Source organism: Vulpes vulpes, chromosome 8, assembly GCF_048418805.1.
Source record: "Vulpes vulpes isolate BD-2025 chromosome 8, VulVul3, whole genome shotgun sequence".
Lineage (NCBI taxonomy): Eukaryota > Metazoa > Chordata > Mammalia > Carnivora > Canidae > Vulpes > Vulpes vulpes.
This window is the reverse complement of record NC_132787.1, coordinates 12,564,751-12,588,765: the sequence shown is the minus strand read 5'-3', so window position 1 is coordinate 12,588,765 and position 24,015 is coordinate 12,564,751. Positions and strand designations below refer to the sequence as shown.

The 24,015-nt window shown below is 33.9% G+C and overlaps 1 protein-coding gene across 6 annotated transcripts in view; it reads left to right on the top strand.

Moving 5' to 3' along the window:
* The window catches only part of CNTN1 (contactin 1), a 347,755-nt gene that overhangs the window by 166,508 nt on the left and 157,232 nt on the right, over positions 1–24,015 (top strand). For all 6 annotated transcript variants that reach the window (XM_026000122.2, XM_072765564.1, XM_026000123.2 and 3 more), the window contains 2 exons: positions 17,710–17,842; positions 19,560–19,592. In XM_026000122.2, coding sequence (XP_025855907.1) covers positions 17,782–17,842; positions 19,560–19,592 — 94 coding nt within the window. In that variant the 5' untranslated portion in view covers positions 17,710–17,781. The remainder of the gene's footprint in view (positions 1–17,709; positions 17,843–19,559; positions 19,593–24,015) is intronic.

The window sequence follows — 24,015 nt, the reverse complement described above, 5'->3', positions numbered from 1 at the left end:
ATGACCATAAAAGGTTGAGAATCATTGATCTTAGTTTATGGTGATAAATTTAAACCTTATTTATATTCTGATTAATTTTACTTCAGAATGATTTAAATGCTCTTATTTTCTATTATAGACTTCTTATATTTGAAAGCAACTATAGTAGTATTATCAGTTTCCTTAATGTGTCCATATTTTTAAAATTAGCTACATTCTAAAATATCAGTGCCAATTTCCATAGAATTCTATTAAAATAACCTATGCATTATAAAAAAGACTGTATAGATACATTCACTTAAATTTAAAAAAAAACAATATTTTGAGTGTTAAAAGACTATTAAAAACACAATTCAAGTTATAATTAGTCCCCATTGACTAATTTCTAAGTAACATGGAAATCAATTGTGGTATACTTTGCAATCTTAAATTGTGGTTACTCATTCTAGAGTAGATGAGGTGTTTAAAGAAATGTTCTTAGAGGAAAAGTAAACAAATAAGCTAGTGTTTGTTTTCTTTTGCCAGCGATTATCCTTTGCACATTTCTATTACCTGGTTGCTGGGGAAGACAGCAGGACTTTCTCAGGGTTTGGTACGTCTTCCAGAGCGCTTTATCATTTCAGTATACAGACTAAGATTCTAGCCAGCGGAATGGCTCTCCACCAACAAAACAATGTGAGAGATACCCATCCATGTGGACAAAGAACGAACCTCACTCCCCCAACTGCTTCTCACTTTACCCCACAATAGCATACCAGGAGATTAGTTGTTTCATGAGCCAATCATTTTAAATCCTTGAGAGTATTTTGGGTTTTTTTGTTTGTTTTCTTTTTTTTTTTAATAATAAATTTATTTTTTATTGGTGTTCAATTTGCCAACATACAGAATAACACCCAGTGCTCATCCCGTCAAGTGCCCCCCTCAGTTCCCATCACCCATTCACCCCCACTTGAGAGTATTTTGAATGTAGCAATAAAAAGTTAAAGCATTGAACTTTCCCTTCTCAAGTTATTATCAGTAAGGCTTCAATCTGCTATCTTAGGAAATTCTTTTTTTTTTTTTTTTGCAAAATGCATATTGTGTATGTCTGTGTCTGTGTGTGTATACATATATATTTTGTTGTTGTTGTTCTGCTTGGACATATACTGGTATGTTTACAAAGTTTTTTCTCTGTCCTATGGTATTGCAAGCAATTTCTTTTTTTTTTTTCTTTTTTTTATTGGAGTTCAATTTGCTAACATATAGCATAATAGCCAGTGCTCATCCCATCAAGTGCCCCCCTCAGTGCCCATCACCCAGTCACCCCCACCTCCCTTTCCACCACCCCTTTTCGTTTCCCAGAGTTAGGAGTCTCTCATGTTCTGCTTCCCTCCCTGATATTTCCCACTCATTTTCTCTCCTTTCCCCTTTATTCCCTTTCACTATTTTTTATATTCCCCAAATGAATGAGACCATATAATGTTTGTCCTTCTCTGATTGACTTATTTCTTTTTTTATAATAAATTTATTTTTTATTGGAGTTCAATTTGCCAACATACAGAATAACATCCAGTGCTCATCCCGTCAAGTGCCCCCCTCAGTGCCCATCACCCATTCACCCCCACCTCCCTTTCCACCACCCCTAGTTCATTTCCCAGAGTTAGGAGGCTTTATGTTCTGTCTCCCTTTCTGATATTTCCCAGACATTTCTTCTCCCTTCCCTTATATTCCCTTTCACTATAATTTATATTCCCCAAATGAATGAGACCATATAATGTTTGTCCTTCTCCGATTGACTTACTTCACTCAGCATAATACCCTCCAGTTCCATCCACGTCGAAGCAAATGGTGGGTATTTGTCGTTTCTAATGGCTGAGGAATATTCCATTGTATACATAGACCACAGCTTCTTTATCCATTCATCTTTCGATGGACACTGAGGCTCCTTCCACAGTTTGGCTATTGTGGACATTGCTGCTATAACATCGGGGTGCAGGTGTCCCTGCGTTTCACTGCATCAGTATCTTTGGGGTAAATCCCCAACAGTGCAATTGCTGGGTCGCAGGGCAGGTCTATTTTTAACTCTTTGAGGAACCTCCACACATTTTTCCAGAGTGGCTGCACCAGTTCACATTCCCACCAACAGTGCAAGAGGGTTCCCCTTTCTCCACATCCTCTCCATCTGTGGACCTAATTTATTTACAAATAAATTAGGGGAATTCTTTAAAAGGTTGATGAGAAGTGGCTAGACTTGTAATTAGAATCATTGACCCTCATTGAATGGCTTTTAGTCATAATGTGAAGATGAAAAGACAAAGATAGTGGATGCTATGAGTGATTTAAAATGAAATTACTAAGACATTTAAATATGACAGACCAGTTAGAATGTGATTGAGGCAAGAGGACTAGGCAATCCTTATGTTCTTCCTTCTTGTTTCAGTCTCTTCAGTTTATCCCTCTGGGCATTGTACAATAGTACATAATTATTATTTTTAGGTCAATGGAATAATTATACTCTCAAGGCATTTATTTATATTTTCAAGGATTTGAGCATTTCCTGTGTAAAGGCAAATGGAGCTTTTCTTTGAAGCTTATAGACCAAAGGAGGCATCACACATTGATAATCGTTCAATCATAAAATACAATGCTTGCAATGAAGGAAAAGCACAGGAAACTATGAAAGTGCAGTTGGAAATCCTGATTTCACTTGTGGATTAAGAGGCAGCTTCCCTAGGGAGCATTTAGGTTCCACTCTGAGAAACGAATGAGTTAGACATATGAAAAGCAGGTAATGGGCAAGCAGGAATGAGACAAAGCAGAACCAGATTAATGCATTTATTATTATTATTATTATTATTATTATTATTGTTGTTGTTGTTGTGTTGTTGTTATTATTATTATTATTATTATTAGTGGGCCATAAATGGAGGAGGGCTATATCATATTGCCAATATTTAAACACACTTTAGTGTTTACTTTAGTGTTTACTTTAGTATCTTCAGTTTGGGAATATTAAAAAGATCTGGAGATGGATAGTGGTGATGGTTATACAATCATGTAAATATACTTAGTGCTTTTAATTTTAATGAAGTCCAGCTCATCAATTATTTTCTCCATGAATTGTGCCTTTGATATTGTATGTAAAAAGTCATCATCATACCCAAGGTCACCTAGGTTTTTTCCTATGTTACCTTGCATTTTTGTAGTTTTGTAGCTTTGCATTTTACATGTAGGTATGACCCATTTTGTGAAAAGTGTAAAGTCTGTGTCTAGAGTCATATTTTGTATGTGTATATCCAATTGTTCGAGCAACATTTGTTGAAAACATGACCTTTGCTCCATTGTACTACCTTTGCTCCTTTGTTAAAGATCAGTTGACTAAGTGGGTCTATATCTGGGCTCTCTATTCTGATCTATTAATCTATTTTTCTTTCACCATAATCACACAGTCTTGTTTACCATGGCATCATAGTGAGTCTTGAAGTCAGGTAGCATTGGTCCCCTGCCTTCAATATTGTGTTGATGATTCTGGTTCTTTTACCTCTCCATCTAAACTTTAGAATTGGTTTGCCAACACACAAAATAACATAAAATAACTGCTGGGATTTTAACTGGGATTCTACTGAATCTATAGAGGGAAGAACCAATTTCTTGACAATATTGCATCTTCTACCTTTTCAATTTTGCATGAAAATTTGCTAAAATATTTGTTTAATGAAAGAATAAATTGAACTCTCCCATACCATAGCCGTATCTCAAATTTATCCTCTTTCTGCAGCTTAGTTCTAGCCAAAATAACCAGCTGCCTGATAAAGTTAAAGATCGAACAGTTAGAAGTTGGGTCTTTACATCAGGCCTGTTTGAAGATGAAGGATATATAAATTAAACAGATGCAACTAACAGAAGGTGACAGGAAGGACATTACTACAGTGTAGCTAACCTTATCTCAGGTTAAAAAACTATGTCACTGCGTGCACATCTAAAGATGTTGTGATCAATAGGATTTTTCAGCTTTATAAAAATGCTATGTATGTTCTAGATGTTTCAGGGGAGTTTCTTATTCTCAGCAAAATATTAAACACTGACTCCTATTCAAATGAAAATACTAATTGCAAAAAACAGGAATGGAATCCTTCTCAAAGAAGGGGACAAGAGATGATAGAACTATAATTTAAAAATCATTACTATTTTTAAAGGAAGACCTAAGGATGAGTACCCATAATAATTCACAAACCTCTTGTGTGAACATTATGAATAATACCTGATTTAGTTAAGACATTTTTCACTGATAAAAACACTAATCGTTTTGGGGATGTAACTTATTCCACACCTCTTAATTTTTTAAGAAGCTCACTTTCACAAGGGCAAGATATTTGCAACTTGAAACTTTTAACTTTTTAGCTGACCTGACTGTGAAACAATTTGCCCACACCTTATTATAAATGTATTTTAAAAAGAAATATAAAAGACAACACAAGGCAGCACGGGTGGCTCAGCGGTTTAGCACCACCTTCAACCCAGGGCCTGATCCTGGAGACCTCGGATCGAGTCCCACCTCAGGCTCCCTGCCTGGAGCCTGCTTCTCCCTCTGCCTGTGTCTCTGCCTCTCTCTCTCTCTGTCTCTGTCTCTCTCTCTCTCTCTCTGTGTGTGTGTGTGTGTGTGTGTTTCTCATGAATAAATAAATAAAATCTTAAAAAAAAAAAGAAGACAATACATTGTGCTTTTGTTTCTGCTGGAATGCTAAGAGCTAGCGTGGTTCAGTTCAGCACAATATAAATCATTATAATTTCTTCTTACCAAAAATTTAAGATACGCTAATCTAAACACATGGAACTCAAAATGAAAACAACTGGAGGGTGACTAAACAAAAACATGATGGAGATGGAATTGAAGCAAAATATATCTATTGATGATAAATACTCATTAAAATACCAAAAATATTAAGCAGGAATATCCTGGTTATTATTATTTATTATTAAAGATTTCAGATACAATTCAAATATAAATAATGAATGGTCGCTTAGATGATTCAAATAAAAATATTGTCTTTGCCTAATGTTTACTGCTAAATTGCATAACCTTTTTTCCCCACCTTAACTGTAAAGATCATTATATCATTTTTCTTTTTTTTTTTAAGATCCCATTTATTCATTCATGAGAGACACAGAGTGAGAGAGAGGCAGAGACATAGGCAGAGAGAGAAGCAGGCTCCATTCAGGGAACCCAATGTGGGACTCAATCCCGTGAGTCCAAGATCACTCCCTGAGCCAAAGGCTCAACCGCTGAACCACCCAGGCGTCCCCATTATATCATTTCTATAGTCATGTAAGGAGTCTAATTTTCAAGCTAAATCAAAATTACTTAAAATGTCAATGATAATTTAAGATTTGGAGATATGAATATGAACATATTGAATTCAACACTGATACTTTATTGAATAAGACAAAGTTTTTTAATAGCCTTAGTAAGTCTTATGCATTCAAAATTAGCTCACAAAAATAAAAGAGGAAGAATTTCTGCATTCTCAAACCTATGGGTTTCTGACATGTTTTCTCTAAGAAGGTGAAACTATAGTAGTGATATTCTTAAATCTTCAAAGCACCAGCTGCATTTAAAAAAAAATCTGTTTTGATTCAGAAAGAATTTTTGAACAAGAGCCAAAAACTTTCTTCTAACTCATAGAAACTCGAAGAAGGTAAATAATTCCTGCAATAGAGCAAAGGGCTGCAGGGCTCCTGCCAATAGATACAGCTGTCACTGCTTTCTTCCCTTATTTTATGTTTTTAGTCAGTGAGAGGGCCATGATGGGGGAAAAATTCATTTCAGGTTTATATTTCTATTTCTTTTATTTCCCTTTCATTTTTTCATTGTATAAAGCAAATTGATTTGGAGGTTCTAGCTGTTACTGGGCTCCAAATGTTTGTTATCTCCATGTAAGCACTTTCAGATACCTATTCCCAACCCCAACACCCTCCAAATTCTGGTCTCATTTATTCAGATGTTTACTTGGTATCTTCACTTGGATGTATAATAGGAAACTGAAATTACCACATATTCAAAATTAAATTTCTGGTCAACTTATTTTTCCACCAAAACCCTGCTTCCCCTTTGTCAAGTGGCAACATCTTCCACACCAATGGGCAGACCAAGAGGTGAGAACTCACACCTCACCTACTTCCTCTTCCTCATCAACTCCTTCCAGGCAGTGTTTATTTCTCATAGGTCCAGAACCCCCTTGCAGCTAAGGACCATAAACCTTGGGTCTGTTGAATATCAAAGGAGCTAACACAGAGTACAAGATAGACTCTTAAATATTTTAAAACAAATAAAATTGCCTATATAACTGTTTCTATGTTTGCTGAGTAAATTACTGATTTTATATGTCTACAGTGCAAATTGGCAACTGCACAGCATTAGAGAATCCATTAGATCTTGAAAGAGAAATGGTGTCATATCATTCTTCCCATTTGTTGAAATGCATGGAATTATGCTCAAAAGAATATAAACTGTTTGTTTAATAGTGATTCTTGTGCTTAAAGGCTTCTAAAAGAAGGCAGTTACATAGCCATTCACAGGGTGGTGTTTTTTCTTTTAATTATCAGCTTTCTTCTATGATATATCCTCAGTGGCATTAAGCACACACACACCCACTCTCATGCAAATGCATGCAGACATGTATTTATTGATCACACACAGTGCAAAGTATTTAAGCACCAAATAGGAATATGAAAATATGTATGACATGTTCTTTTTCTTCAGTAACATCTAATCTAGTTAGAGGTGAAGAAAAACTAAAACAGGTGTCTTGTGTACATTTTTCATATAATTTTCACAAGTGTAATAGTATTCCCATTTGCCAATTGCTCATATAACGTCCCCAATTGAAATAAGCATATGAAAGAATTCTGACTGCGTCTACAGTCTTGTGTTTTAATCTCATTGCCTTTTAAAAATATAAAATCTAAAATGCTCTTGCCATATGCCCAGACTTTCCAGGACATTTTTACAGTCAGATGTTCTGCTATACTTATCCTCATAAGCCATAAAGACCTGTCAAAATACCAAATTTTGGCAAAGAAACCACTTCTCCAAAATAATTTTTTCTCAACCCTTGAAATTGTCTTCAAATATGTTTTCTAATAAAGCGTCCCTATATTCAGTTGGAATTGGCCTTGCATTTGAAAGATACACAAAACCTTAAAATAAGGAATCCATGAATGAGTCAAACAACTGCTCTTAGATTTTAGAGAATGGAGAAAACCTTATATGAGATTGCCAGAGGATGGACTTCCCTATAAAGATAAAGCTTGCTCGAGGTCTGAAATATAGAAGAGACATTTTTTTCTCACCCATAAACTGAAGTTAATACTAATAACTACATCATTGATTCATTTGAATATTACTTAATACTTAAACTTTAGAACAAAGCCTGGCTTGGAGAGATGATGGAGTGTGGTTACCTTAACTATTATGCTAAGAACTATTTAATTAATGTTTTAAGTTCTATAGTATTTCTAATGATAATTATATATAGTATATATGATTATAAAGTATAAAATATACTATAATATTATAATTTTTAAAGCCTAGTATAATATACAGTATAATACATAAAATAGATACTCAGTAGATACTTGTTGAATGAATTTGAAATGATGGTGTATCATTGACAAATTTTGTGGCAGAGAGTACAAGAGAGTTAACTTTCTTGAAAATCAAATTAAATTTTATATTATTCACTGAGCTTCAGGTATTTGGATATGTGTTCATTGAAATAATAAACTTATGGCACAGATTACTTTTGGTAACAGCGATCAGGGGTAGATCCAATGAGATTACTCTATCCTTATGCCTAACTAGACTCTAAGTTTCTGAAATTTGAGAATTTGCCTACACTTCTATTTCCAATTGGGGTTCATCTGGGCCATTTCATATAGTAGATGCTCAATAAATTCTTGTTTGATATGACTTAAATTTGATACAAAGAAATAATTACTTATATTTAGAAAGAATAAAGTTATTATCAGAAACTATAGAATCCCTTTCTGTTAGATTTCAGTTTTTGCACCAGCCACATCTTTGTTCTGAAATTATATGTAACTGGAGGGATGTATCCACTTTTATTTTATTGGAAATTTAATTAATATTTGATACAAATTTGAATAAAAAAAGATAAAAATCTGTATACCTCAAGACCATGTTGTTGCTATAAATCTGAAACCTCTACACAAGGGCATCAAAATTCAGGAGTTAGGGAGCTTTCCCAATATCTCTTCTGTAAACACAAACCTGAAAAAGAGACTGAAATACATAGTGTTCATCATCGAAAGTACCTAGGGTTAAAGAGAATGATGATATTTTCCTGCAGAACAATTCAGGAAGGGAAACTCAGTGACTGCCTGTGGAAGGAAGGAAAAGTTCAACACTTGGCATTTAAGGTTCTATAATTTGGATTATATTCATCTTCCCACTTATCTTTTTCTAATGCTTCCAATGAGTTCCTGGCCGTATTAAACTCTGCAGACTTGTCTGAATTTACCCTTTACTTTCCTACTTTATGCTTTTAATATTGCTACATCGTCCTGCTTGCATGGATCTGCCCGTCAAATACAGACCAATGATTTAGTAATTACTCCATAAATGTATTCAACAGATATTAATTGAGTGCCTTCAATATGTAAGGCTTTGTGTTAGGTAATAGAGTGTATAGAGAAAGGAATGAGACGAGCTACTGTTGAGGCATTTAAATCTAGAAAGTCTCTTACTGACTGTGTATCTTTGATTTACCAATATGTTTGCTGCTGCTACAAAATGTGACTTGATAGGTGCTCATAAATATGTATAAAATGAATGAATAATTAAAAATTACCATCCAGCTACCTTTGTATGATTACATTATTTTATAATCTTCAAAGAAAATGAAACAAATTTCTTGGTCTTTGAATAGCATGCAATAAAAACTGATGTCTGATTAAATTGCACAAATATTCAGATACTCTTTTATGTGTGTTAAAAATAAATACTTGTTGAATTGTTTTAATAGAATTGAAATGCATTTAAAAAATAATTCTCATATCATTTCCAGGAATAGGGCCCACATTATTTTGGTAGGAATCACTCATCCGTTCAAGTACTGATGCAATGACCTATAGTTGGTGACTCTTCCCTGTTATTTAAAAAATAGAATGTTAAAGGTTATATTCTGATCTTTCCTTCTGTACGGTATCTTTCTTTACCTGAACAGCAGGTAATAGGAGACATAAGATCATCAGCCTTGTTCCCTAATTATGGGTGGGTCTTGTCAGAGTAAGAAATTTTCTATGCCTTTAGATTGGTGATGTATAATAAATACCTGCTCCTTTACATACAAGACATACAGATATTGTACAGCAAGAGCAGCTGAAAACATCTTGAGCCTTTGCAACTGCATGAGGGAGAGGGCTTCAAGTTGAACTTTTGAAAAGAAAGTGTTGGTAGCAGTGAAGCCTTATTATTAGACATGGCCATCTCTACAGAGGAATAAAGTCATACAAAGGAAGTATTACAGCCCAGAGGTCTTTAAAACTCCCAGTGTAACTTGAGTGAGTGCTTCAATCTGGTATGGTTTCTTCTCAGGTTTTGTTCTTTTGTGAATTCGTGGGGGAGAAAAAGGGAAAGAAGTTTGAAAGTTCTGTTTTGCTGGCATGGGAATTTTTTTCTGCTGTCGAAGACTTATTAAATCCTGTTTTGGATTGTTAGATACGATTCACAGAGAAGGTATCATGGAACACATTTCTTTGTAGTAGTACAGCTATCTCAGATCAGTTTGAACTGCCGTTGGGCAATAAGAGAAATTAACAGCACATTCAATCATGTCATTACAGTCCAATAAGTCTCATTTAACAGTAGGAAACCTTCCAGGTATTAGTCAAAGCAATATATCAAAATACCTTATTCATTATGACATGGTAAAGTAAATCAGATGTAGATATATAGGATATCCAATTCTCGCCCAGACCAAGCACCACAACAAAGTACAGTACAGACATAATTTTAAGAGGTGAACTATTGAATTTGCATATCTTCTGATATTTAGAGTGCACTGGTTAAACATGTGGCCTAATGAATTCAAGACACATTTGATTGTTCTCTGTGAGTGTTGGAAATATTCTGACCTTTACTTAATATACTTGCTAACTTTAGTAAGCCTACAAATTACCTGGGAGGCTTGATTAAAATGTGGAGACTTGGGTTATTTCCTCAGAGACTTTCTTGGGAGTTTCTCATACATCTATTTTATTAACAAGTACATCCAATTGTTGTTAAGGTAGGTGGCCCTTAGCCCATATTTTGGGAAGCACTAACTTAGCATTTTGAAAAATATGTTGATCATAGAATATACAAAATATCCTTTCTTGTAATCAAGAACAAGGATAAATTCTAAGTATCTTTTAAAAAATAAACAATGAAGGAGTATAGGTTTTAAATCTGTCTAGAATAGAAGGATTCACACCCTGGCTCTGTGTATCTTTGGGCAATCCCCATGACCCTGATGATTCAGTTCATTTCTAAAAATCTCAGAGACGTTTACTTGGATCAGATGAGATGAAATATAGCTTAGTAGTTTATAAAACTTGCAGCACATATGCTTGTTATTGCTCTTTTACTTTCTCCATTAACTGAGATTACATTGTTACCTTCAACACTCCTTCTCATGATTTGGCTCCATTCAGTTGCTTCCACTGATCCTTTATATAAATCATTGACAAATCATTGACTGATCAGAAATGATCAGTTCTGCTTCCCAGTGTCCTTCCAAACCTATACTAAAACTCACCAATGTGTTTCACCTTTTATTTGATATTCATCTGTTATTTTGAATAGCAATTCTTTGCCAAAAGTAGCTTTATATTCAAAGTAGAATAGAAGTTGTATTTGCCCTTGAGTAATAAACTGACTCATATCAACACACTGATAGGAAAGAATTTGAGTGGAATCTCATAAATATATGTTTGAGTTTTAAATCTTGCTTGATAAAACAGCTCCTCCCTTGCTCATTGATTGAATCAATAATGCTTACAATTGCAAATATTTACATAATCATATTGCCTGATTTGATCATGACTACTATCTCCATTTTTTCATTAGTATCTCAATTTTGTAATTTCAAGCAAATTAATTGGGTAGAATTGATACCATGTCATTTTCATGGGAGGTAGGGGGGATAGTTTGGAATCAACAGGGCCTTTCTGCATTAACTCAAATTTCAAGAGATACCTAAACACATATACACATGCTCCTAAAATGGAAGATTAAATATATGTAGGATTTTCTATTTACAACCTTAAAGTGATGATTTCCTGAAATCACCTCAATGAATACACATGACTTCATCAACTATAATTTAGTATGACATCACTGGCTTAAATTAGCCTGTGAAAAATATGTCCTATAAATATCACAAACAGGGGTTCTTAAAAAATACAGGGGTTCTACTATTTTTAAGTTCCTCTGCATGTGTTACATGATTTTAAAAATAAATGGGTAATTAACTTAATCATAAACCCAATTATCTAAAACTGTGAGCAGTCAATTGTTCTGTAAAATGCCGGCTGTGCTGTCAGCATTCAATTAATATCTATAACTTCAAAATGCTTTCAGATTTTTTTTCCTGAGCAGCCTCTGAGTCATTTTTCTCAATCTGGTGATGTTACATTTATTGAAATGTTTTGAAATGTATTCCTCCTTTTTTTACATATACTTCAGACAAAATCAATGTTGAGTTATTTCAGGGACTAAGATGGTTGCAATCTAAAGAATATTATGCACTACCTGCTAATGGTGCAATGTATGACTTTTCTGAGAAAGGACACTGTTTATAATCACTTTTAAAACTTGGGGCATTTTCCTTTAGTGTGTGCTGTATTCTTTGGCTTTGAAGAGCAAGTTCTTTAGAAATTTTTACCAAGTATATTTGATCATAGTAGTAAGCTGCTAAAATGTTGCTAACGACTTTGCAGAAAACCTATTGAACTGAGATTAATAATAATAACTTGATGCTAGAGTTGAAAGAAGTCAGTGTGAGGCTGGAGAAGAACATCTAAAGTATTCAACTATTCAGCTACAGGGAGATGTGTCACCTATGTTTAAGTTATATTTCATCTGAATTAATTGAAGAGATAGAATATTGATATGAAATGTTTAATGAGCTTAAATATATAATATCCTCTTTGTAAAGGGGTAGTATTGTTTAAATTCAAAAATTAATTTTATTTCTCGAAAATTTAATTTTTTGCACTTAAATTATTTACTTTTACTATGTATATATGTTGTAAGGCTTTTACTTAGACACCTGCACATACCCACACACATGTATCCATATACATGCGTGTATTAGTATTCACAATCCTGTAAGGAAGAACCTTGGATTTCCATTTTACAGACTGAGTAACAGACCCCTCAGGAATATTAAATGACTTGTATAGGAGAAGCAGAATTTCAAAACGAGTCTGAGGATAAAATGTCCCTTAAAATGTAGAATAGGAGATAATGGTATTTTTTCACCTAAACTAATCTGTGTTCGATTCCAATAAACTTCCTCTGTGTTCTGGAAATAGTGCTTAACAGCAAATATTTTTCAGAAATATTAGAAGCACCATAAATAAATATTCTTTAACATGGCCTTTCATGAGCAGTGTTGAGGATAGATCAGGATAGACTCCTGATGGTCCCCTCCAATGTCTTTTTTCTTTAGAAAATAGAGATGTGACCATTTGATTACATATATTAATATTTTATCAATATTCCTAAAATTCTGTCCTCTATCAATGTAAATGATTGTATAACTATCAATTGATGGAATACTAGTTGTACTGGCCTTAATTACGTACATCCTTTAGTTATATAACAGTGCTAAGGACTCTGGAAATAATTGTTATTGGCTAAATGCTTGCTAATGTATTGTTGAAGCTTTTTTGAATAACATATATGGATTAGCCTATGCTAGAACTTAAGACAGACACCAGAGCGAGATGGTGTCTGGCCAGCAGAAAAATGAATATCTAGTAGAGAGCGAGAGGTGAGGAGAAAAACAAGTGTGGGAAGAAAGGAGGAAAAGGAAGGAAGACATAGAATTGCCATACTATGTTGTCTCATTGTCACATGTTGTTTTAATGTGTGACTAGGGCATACTGTAAAGGACACTGGAGAAAAGAAGTTGAATTCCCTTGGAGATTAAGGTAGTGCCAACACATGTCAGGGTTACAGCAGTGACTAGACACCTGGATATCTGTGATGGTTTGGGGGATGCTGCATCTGCTCTACTGGATGAGAGGCCTCCACTGAGTAGAGAAGCCACAGGGCTTTGAATGCACTCCAGAGGCCAACACTTTCAGGGAGTTGGCCAGCACAACTGGTCTCACAGACAGGAATGCATCCCTGGTTCCTGCTTTTAATCACTATGTATTTTCTTCTCCATAGAGAAGAAAAAAAGTCTGGTCCTATAAACGGCAACATCCTTGTTAGAGTTGTTTGTTTTCTTCTTTTGCCACTTCATTAGCTGTAGTGCTTTCAGGCCTGTGGGCTGGGAGGTGAGATGTGAATTACTGAGGGGTATATCCTGCAGAGTAAAGGAAGGAGAGCAGTTTCTTCTGCATTAGCAGGGATGGGCTCAGCCTCTCCATCTCTCTTTTCTGCAGCACTGCTGAGGGAATGTGATCAGGGGAGTCACAAATGATAGGATAACTGGTGACACAATAGAACAAATCACTAGCAGAAAACAAATGTGTGGACAAGATGTGAAAGATGCTTTTATATTTGAACAGCAAGAAACCCATTAAGTGAAATAAATTACATGCTGTCAGGCTGATGACTCACTGTCCTATTGAAATAGGCAATATTTTGGAGTGAGGGAAAAGATAGCATGGTATGACACAGACATGCTCAAAATAATGAAAACTTTTCCTTCTGACTCCAGTGTGAATATTCAGATTAGAAGACAGATTTCCAACAACATTCAACGAAGCGCATATTAAAAAATGCCTTAAAATATTGCTAGTTAGAATATTCTAGACTATGTTATAAGCAGCAGTAATCCCTAACAAAAAGCAAAGCTCCAATAGGCAACATTCCTTGTTACTTATATTCACCACCCTACCCTTATTTTAAGGAATTAAAGTTACATTTCAGTTTGTTTATGGCGAGTGCTTCAGAATAGTTATGGAATAGCTCAGTCATTCCTTCATTTATTCAATAAATGTATGTTGAGAGACTTCAATGTGCCAGGCATTATAAAAGCAACAATGAACAAGAGGCATGTTCCCTGACCTGATTGGCCTGTGGCCTACTAGAATAATAAATTAATATTTATTAAATACTTTCATAGTATATATTTCACATGCACAATGTTATATGACTCTTATAATAGTCATATGAAATAGTCTTTCTGTATTTTATATATGAAGAAAATCAGGGTCAGGGATTAATAACTTGCTGTAAGTTTTAAGCTAAAGAATGAGTGAGAAAAGCTGAATTTATAGTAACAGAGGGTGGAACAGAGGGTGTGGAGGTTATCAGATGTTGGGGTATGGGCAAAAGGGGAGATAAAAAAAAATAAAGAGGACTGTTGGTTGCCACAGGCTTGAAGGAGGAGATCTTGGGGAGTTATTGTATAATACGTACAGAGTTTCAGTCTTGAAAGATGTAAAGCTTTATGGTAATGCGTGGTGGTGATGGTTGTTCAACAATATGAATTTACACAGTACCAGTGAACTGTACACTCTAAAATGGTTGGAATAGTAGGTTTTATGTTATATATATTTTACTACAATAAAAAAAGACTTTGCCATTAGTGGAGAGGCATTTCATGATAAGTACCTAAGGTGTTTGTACATGTGCTATTTGTGAAAATTTTGACAAAATGAAGATTCCATTACAAAAAATCTTAAAGTTCATTATTTAGCACATAAGTAATTTATCACTAATTGTAATATCTAAAACAACCGCAAAACCTTATGTGTCTGGTGTGTTCAACCATTAGACTTGAGTTGTGGCCCTGGTTCCAGTAGCCAAATCTACTAGCATAATTAATTTTTGGAAAATATAATAAGGATAAGGTCTTTTTGTTAGAAAATATATGCTTATACATAGATAAATCTTAGGCAGTTTTGAATAATTATGAGAAAACCCCCAAATATAGTTTTAAAAGCTGGTTAATGGCACTGGCTTTAGCTTTGCAGCAGGTTTTGATTAGCATTTTCTGATAGAGGAAGTAAGGAAAGTTCTTGTTTTGTGACTTGTCTAGATAATACAATATCCAAATTTGGCATGAGTTAAGATGAGTTCTAATTCCACTGGATACATTATCCTATTCATCCCTTTCTAAAGAGAGAAATTTAATGGACCTAACTCAAAATTTCATAATTTTATTTTAATATGTCCACCCAAATTTATATGAGGACTTTCTGAATTTTTGAAATATCTGAGATGGAATTCATTTTTTTGTTTTGAGAATCTAGTTATATGACAAATAAAAGATATTTTAGCATAAAAAATGGATAGGCCAAAATTCAGCCAGATATTGGCTGAATTCCCCTTGTTCTCTTTTGACCATGCCTTGCCACACCTTCCCACATACTGAAGGTAGCCCTTCAGTTGTTACCTAAGGAGAAAATGTCAAATGACATCCCAGACCTAGAAAATTCTTATGTATCTTATTTCCAATTTTCTGAAATCACTTGCTCTTTATTGGTATAGCTAATTTTTCTTTAGACCAGCTCTCCTTTCTGATACTACCTATAAAGTTAATGAGATAAATAAACCAAAATCTCACTGACATACTCCATCAAAATTATAAATCCCAATAAAACTGTCACAGAAATTTTTCTTCATTCTTTACCTGATTCTTCTTCTATCCGGTCAATGCTGGTTCTTCTACATTCAATATCAAAACTGCTGCTCCATCCCTTGCTCTCAAAGTTGAATATCTGTGAGAATTGCTTAGAGTTCTCAAATTATAACAGTTTATTAATAGGTAACTCAGAACTATTTAAATCCTTTATTTATTTATTTATTTATTTATTTATTTATTTATTTATTATTTTTCTGTCTTCTTAGTAAAAGAAATACAATTACATTAAAATTAAGAGTCCAGAAAATATAATTTATACAAACCAAGAGTTCTCACCTTCTCACATATGTCCAAGAAAAAGAAACTGGTCTAAAGTGATCCTGGCATTTATTTATTTTTTTTAAAGATTTTATTTATTTATTCATGAGAGACACACAGAGAAAGGTAGACATAGGCATAGAAGGAGAAGCAGGCTCCCTGTGGAGAGCCTGATGCAGTACTTGGTCCCAGAACTGTGTGATCACAACCTGAGCCCTCTTCAACTGGGCGCAATAGGTTCCAACTTTGGAAGATATTAAGCGATGTTTTCAAATAACATTGGAAAATCTCAGGATATAGAGTTGAATGTAAAATCTAAATTAAAATAGAGTATGAAAACAATTCTGGAAAGAAAATAACCTAATGTCACAAGGTTCATTATATATTTAAACAGGCATGTCCTGGGACATGTTGTTCTGAAGGAGTTACAGAAAGAAGCAGTTGGGTTCTAAAGTCACCAAATGACTCAAATCTAAGAATATAATACCTCCACCATAATGCACTGTCTACCACAGTCAGATCCATTCACACCATGATATATTTTACAGTCCTTCCAATTTAAATAATTACCATGTGTTCAAGTTTAATAACACATAGGTCCAAACAACTATTCAATCACACTGATTTTTGTACACATCTGTGTGTTCCCATTGAGAAACAAATTTCTTATGGGCAAGCCTACTATGTCTTTCTTTCTGATTCCTCTATCTATATGCTTGCACACAGAAATGGAGTTGCCACAAAGATAATGAAGCTTAAATTGTGAGGTACCTCCCTTACATGAGGCTATTCCAAGACCCTGCTGGGTGAAGCCTCGCCAGAATAATCACATGATCCTAAGTTTTTCTAAAACTTATAAAAGCAAGGTATTTTAATTAGACTACTGCATAGTTTGTATTTTAGTTTACATCAGTATTTTTTGTCTTCTTGTCCTTAAATACGCCTCTCTAACTTTTAAAGATAAGTCTCCACAAAACCTAGATTCTTCTTTCCTGAGACATAAGAATCTTACTTACTTTTTGTTGAATGAATAAATGAAAAAAAGGAAGCAGAGAAAGATGGATGAATGTATTATTAGTCAATATATTTTAGCATTTAAAATTAGCAGTTCTGGCAAAAAATTTTCCACCAGCCACCAATAGGTAATCCTAACATATCACTTTTGTAACACGCCTATAAGTTTACAAAGGTCTTTTACAAACATATCTTTAATTGAATCTTCCTGCTAGCCCTTCAGTTAAAATTGATCTTTAATTAAATTGATGAAGATTGAAATTTTATAACTATGCTGTTTGTGGAAAAAGTACTATTACGCTCAATTGTTAGAGTAAAAACTAGAACATGTCAATCATGTTACTTGTTCATGTTCATATAGTGTTAATACTGGAAGCAGCTGATAAACCTCTGATACTAAGTCTACTTGTTTCATAAAACATGGTGCTCATAATTATATTTAAGTAAACTAAAATTTATTTTATAAATAATAAACATAAACTAAAATAGAATTGATAATATTGATGACCCCAAGTGATGAGCATTTTTTTCCCCCTATCGTATCTTTTTCTTTTCCTTTTTTTTTCTTCTTTTTTTTCTGTTTTTGATGCAGGTGTTTATTATCCAGCTACCATAAACCCAAAGCTTTTTTGGAAAATCAAAACTAACCTTTACTCCACACAAGATGAAAATGTGGTTGCTGGTCAGTCACCTTGTGATAATATCTTTTACAAGCTGTTTATCAGGTAAGAAATATCCTTTGCATATTCTCCATGAATTATGTCAATATAATCAATATGTGTGTATTCACTTTATTAAATATGGTACATGAAGTTAAAATTAATATTTTTGACATCTGTGTTGTACACATAAATGTATATTAAAGTTGACCCTATTTTTCTTTTTTCAAGTAAAATTTCACAAGATTTAATCAGTCTTACATAGTAGTATACTGGCAATGTTTAAAATGTGAATCTCTGGAAGAGAAAAATATCCTTGATGTATGGCATTTGTCAGTTGCTGGGGAATAAAAATTCCTGCTATGGCCAGTCTTGACAAATTGACATAATTTAGTGTGCTGTTGTAAAAAAAATATACAATAGCTCACCATTGGATAATATTTTCACCATATAGTACAGTAAACTCAAATAGCCTCGATAGCATAAATAAAAGTATAATGTAGTCAAAAAATTAGAAAGTAATGCATTTTAAACTTTTGTTACTTTTGTTTTTAATTTAATCTAATTTTTATTACTTGCTGGTCATCTTGTGAAAAACAATTTCAAAATAATCTACAATGTGTTCAAGGACATTAAAAATAACAAAATAGTTTTTAAAGTGCTCTAGTTTTAGGAGAAATACTATAACTCTTTCAAGTGTAGGATTCAGAAAAATTTTCTACGAGGGGGATGCATTATTTTTATCTGAAGGCAGCAAGTTTTCTAACAATCAATATTTCTAATACATCTCAATTACCTTAATTCTAATGCTTATCGAGATGTTAAGTTCAAGACATAGATGGATTTTATCCTTCATTTATCAATCCCCACTGATTGTTTTATTTTATTTTTTAATAAATTTATTTTTTTATTGGTGTTCAATTTGCCAACATATAGAATAACACCCACTGTTCATCCCATCAAGTGCCCACCTCAGTGCCCATCACCCAGTCATCCCCACCCCCAGCCCACCTCCCCTTCTACCACCCCTAGTTCGTTTCCCAGAGTTAGGAGTCTCTCATGTTCTGTCTCCCTTTCTGATATTTCCCACTCATTTTTTCTCCTTTCCCACTGATTGTTTTAATGATAAACCTGCTAGTCATTCTATTGAATTTCTTGTTTATTACTAAGAAAATAAAAATTCTATTTTATTTTGGGGAGTAATTTTTATTATGATGACTTCAGAATTCAAAAAATATAATAATTTCATCAGTACTTGAGAATTTCAACAACATTGTTATAACCACAGGAATTATATACACAGAAGTACATGCATATTTATATACATATTATACAAATATAATAAAGAAAATTTTGTGGTAGGGTAATTGTGACTAAGTCTTATCTTTATGAATGAAATAAAATAATAACCTTATTAGTACTGAAAAATTCATCCTAATTCTATTAACTACAAGTCTTATTTTACATTTTTTAAAATTTAATTTCAATTTGCCAACATATAGTATAATACCCAGTGCTCATCCCATCACATGCCCTCTTCATTGCCCATCACCCATTTACCCCATCCCTCCACCCACCTATTGACCATAAATTTTACACAACTATAAAATGCAAAGACATGAAATAAATAGTTGCAAACAGAATGATATATCAACTGTAATAGTAAAGGGCCAGTAATATCATTTCATTAACTAGAATCTCAGTTATTTGAGTAATTTTTGAAACCACAACTTTTGAAGGGCTGCTTTGGGACTAAAATTGCTTTTTTTTTTTTTTTTCCTAGAGTTTACATGGTACAGAAGATATGGTCATGGAGGTAAGTTGATGAAAGGGTAAATTATTTAAAATAGCTTTCTCGAATGAACCATATTTCATCTCTACTTTAAGCCATTAACTTGGGGATCCCTGGGTGGCTCAGCAGTTTAGCACCTGCCTTTGGCCCAGGGCATGATCCTGGAATCCTGGGGTCAAGTCCCACATCGGGCTCCCTGCGTGGAGCCTGCTTCTCCCTCTGCCTGTGTTTCTGTCTCTGTCTCTGTGTGTGTGTGTCTCTCATGAATAAATAAAATATTTTTTAAAAAGCTATTAACTCTCTAAACTTAAAGGCAAACCATTGATATTAGATCACTTAGAGATTTTGTAAGGTGGTTTATCTGGGGTCATAAGACAACTTGTTTTGATTGTCAAAATGAATTGAATTATTATTAAGGTGCATTGTGATACACTACAAACAAATATGCTTTTAGAGGATTGTGGCAGATAGAAAATATTCCGTGAGACCTGTATTTTTTCCTGCATGCTTTGTAACAATTCTATGCTATTATATTTTGAAGCAACATTTTAAATATTGTAAACACCTAACTTACTTTTGAAAGCCTCTTATTTGCTCAAAGAGATAGAACTAAAGTTAGTGATTGCAAAACCTAAAGATTCAGTTTAATTAGGACTCCAAAGATAATTCAGAATTTATTGTTTATGATTTTTTAAATATAACTGGTAATTCTGCTAGTTTAAATTCTACTTCAACCATGAACATTTCTTGCCAAAAATAGAGGCAGCATGGGATACTGGAGAAAATAGAGTCTAGAGTAAGAACAATTGGATTTGTATCTTCAACCTGGCAATGTGATCTTGTAACAAATTATTCACGTTCTATGAACCTCAACTTCCCCATATGCAAAAATCACAGGATCCTTGTGAGGGTTAAAAAAAGAATGTGATGATAGCTTCTAGCGCTGTGATCTACATAATAGGTACTTAGTGAACATACTAAAACTAGTAACTTGTAAAAGCCACTGCATAGTGGTAGGAGAATGAAAAATTGGAAAGAATCACTGAGCAGCTAGTGCTACAACTTGCATGCCAAATCAAGGATATTCATGCTAGCATAGGCCAAAAGAACTTCCATTTATTAGGTTGCAGTGAGGATTATAGGAAAGGAAAGGCTTAGCATGAATTCTGACAAAGCCATTTCTGTTTCCACTTGTGGGTTACGAATCACTGCATGGATACTATATAAAGATTAATAAGATGTGCTGCTTAACTTAGAGAACTGTACCATATGCTAGGAAATAAGATAAATAAGAAGGTAACAAATTTATAAGAAAAATATAATGAGCATTTTAAAAGATTTATTTTGATGAATTAAGAAATATTTAGTGATGGGGTAGTGGATAAGTAAGTCTTGAAGTATTTCAAACGTTAGAAATGGAGCTAATTCCAAATAAAGGAAGTGGAATAAATAAAAATGCAGAGGCAGAGAAATATGGGCTGTATGAAGTCAGGATTTCTCCAAACATTTTAGAAAACACTTGTGCAGCAAGATGTTAGTAGGAATTCCATTAAAAAAAATGACTTTATTGTTAAATAAATTTGGGAAAGGCTAGTTCATAAAGGTTCAATAGTTTATTATTAACTTTAAGTAATAAGTATACTACTTACCTAATATGTATAATAGATGTATTACTTTCCCAGGACTACTGTAATAAAGTACCTCAAACTGGGTGGCTTATAACAACAGAAATGTTCTGGAGGCTAGAGATCTGTAGCAAGGTGTTATCAAGACCTTGCTCCCTCTGCAACCTGTAGGAGTAATCTTCTTCCTTGCCTCTCTCAGCTTTGAGGCAGCCTTGGACATTCATTTGCTCATGACAAAATGACCTCAGGGTCCAGCTTCCTCTTCATATGTATGTCTTCCTCCCATGTCTCTTCACATCTTCCCTCTGTGCATGTCTGCCTCTGTCTGAATTTACCTCTTTTTAAGGTAGCTAGTCATATTGGATTAGGGCCCACCTAATGACCTCACTTTAACTTGATTACTTCTGTAAACATCCTATTTCCAAATATGGCCCCATTATGATACACCAGGGATTAGGACTTGTGGGGGTACAATCCAACACTATCACACTAAGAGAAAAGTATGTGAATCTCTGAGGAGAGAAGAGTTGTAAAATATCTAAATACTCCTAAACTTATTTGACCATCCAGATAATTGTCATTAAGAAAAAAAAAAAAACCTCATTTATGCTGACTGATATCAAGTTAAATTCATAACTGCTAATTTCAAATGAACAGCTGGTACTGCCCAGCAAATATACTTCACTTTCTCAGTGAATTCATTTTCTCATTCGCCTAGATCGTGTCATAGTTACTCCCTCCCCTTCCAAACTCCAACAGCTGCTTGTCATCCTTACTTTGCTTCCTATTACACAGAAGTTTTAGAGAAAACTTGAATTTCCACAAGTGCACACTATCATATTTACTCTCCTACATCTATGCTCATACACTCTGTCTTCCTGCTTGTTTCACCCAGGATGTCACCATACTAAACCTACACCTGTACACTTGTCCTATCCAATCTGGCTTATTTAAGCGCATTGCTCCAGCAATTGTCCCTTGTGTCTCCTCATCATCAGTCTCTCCCTCTACTGCATTATTGCTGTCAACATACAAGCATTCTGTAGTAACTTCATTTAAAAAAATCATTTCTCTGAAAATCCCACACCCTATAGCTAATATCCCACTTAACTATTATTTTCAATATTATTAGTAAAAAAAAAATAGACTATGCTTTCTGTCTTCAATTCTCTGACCAATATTTCCCTTTGAACCTACTTATCAGACTTTCACATGAGCATTCAACAAACATACTTTGTCCATGTCACCAGGATGTACACATTGTGAACCCAGTGGCCAATGCTCAGGCTTTATGCTTGACCTGTTGGAAATAGTGTGGCAGTTGCAGATATTACATGTAGGCATAATAACATCTGTAAGTGAAAAGGGTGTTTTTTTCCCTTATATCTATTTTTTTAAAGCAAGATACCTCTCAGTAGATCTCCAAATACCTCAATGTCCAGAGTTGGGTCACAAATTTGCCACCAAGCTTGTCATAGGAAGGAGTAATATAATGGTATTAATGATAGTCAACCTATACTTCTGAGTCATGTGAGGAGGATTTGGTCCTTGAGCATATCTGACCTTTGTCATCACAGTAAAAGGAGAGGACTGGCACTGGTGAGTCAAGCAATAATGTCTGTCACATTATGTAAGTGACTTGAAATTGAGGTTTGTTGTTTTTTTTTTTTTCATTTATTAATGGAAAAGTTCTATCCAATAAATTATCTTGGATATGCAATAGTTTTTAACTATTACTACATAATAATCTTAATAGCCTAGATGACTAGCTTTTAAATAAAATAGATACATTAAAACAATACATAGATATTTTTATTTTGAAAAATAAAGTACACCAAGGCTTATTAAAAAATCATCAAAACTGGGGCAGCCTGGGTAGCTCAGAGGTTTAGTGCCGCCTTCAGCCCAGGTGTGATCCTGGAGACCCGGGATCGAGTCCCACATCGGGATCCCTGCATGGAGCCTGCTTCTCCTTCTGCCTGTGTCTTTGCCTCTCTCTCTCCGCTCTATGTTTCTCATGAATAAGTAAATAAAATATTTTTTAAAAATCATCAAAACTAAGTCCATTCTTTTCCATATCTGTAAAATTTCCTCCCTTATTTATTTTTTTAGATTATATGAAACCAACGTGTATCTTATTGAGATAAAAGAATGAATACAACTAAGTTCCATATAGTGAACACGTAACATTCAGATATTTAATTAATAATTAAATATTTGAGATTTAATATTTATTTTTAAATCTTTTTCTCAATTATGGTCTTTTTTTACTTTAATAATAAGAAAATATAATAAGACAGCTAACTTAGAACCAACTTTTACCTGGGCTAACATAAAATGCAAATAATAGCTCTTTAATACCTTTATAACTTAGTGACAAAAACAATAAGGGAATGAGACAAAATAGCAGTATAATACTTGTTCTATAAGAATTAGAGTATAAAATAATCTTTCATTTGTACGATGGGATTATCATATGACTATAATATTCAAAATAATATCAAGGAAAATTAAAATTCTGGAGAGCAAATATGGAATTTCCTGTCTTCACAGTACTTATACCCAGATTTTCACATTATTTTTGTTAGACTCCCATCAATTACTTAGCCTTATTTTCATTCATATAGCATTATCCTGCCTCTAATTATGACTGAGATTTTATAACACTCACTGACTTATCATTATTTTGTGATATGGTCACAAAATAGACTAGAAATAGCTTGAGGAGACAAGGTGATAAAAGTAGGCCTACTAACTAAAGCATCCTACATAGTGGGGTATACATGAAGTATGTGTGGGAAGATATTAAGGAAAACACAGTG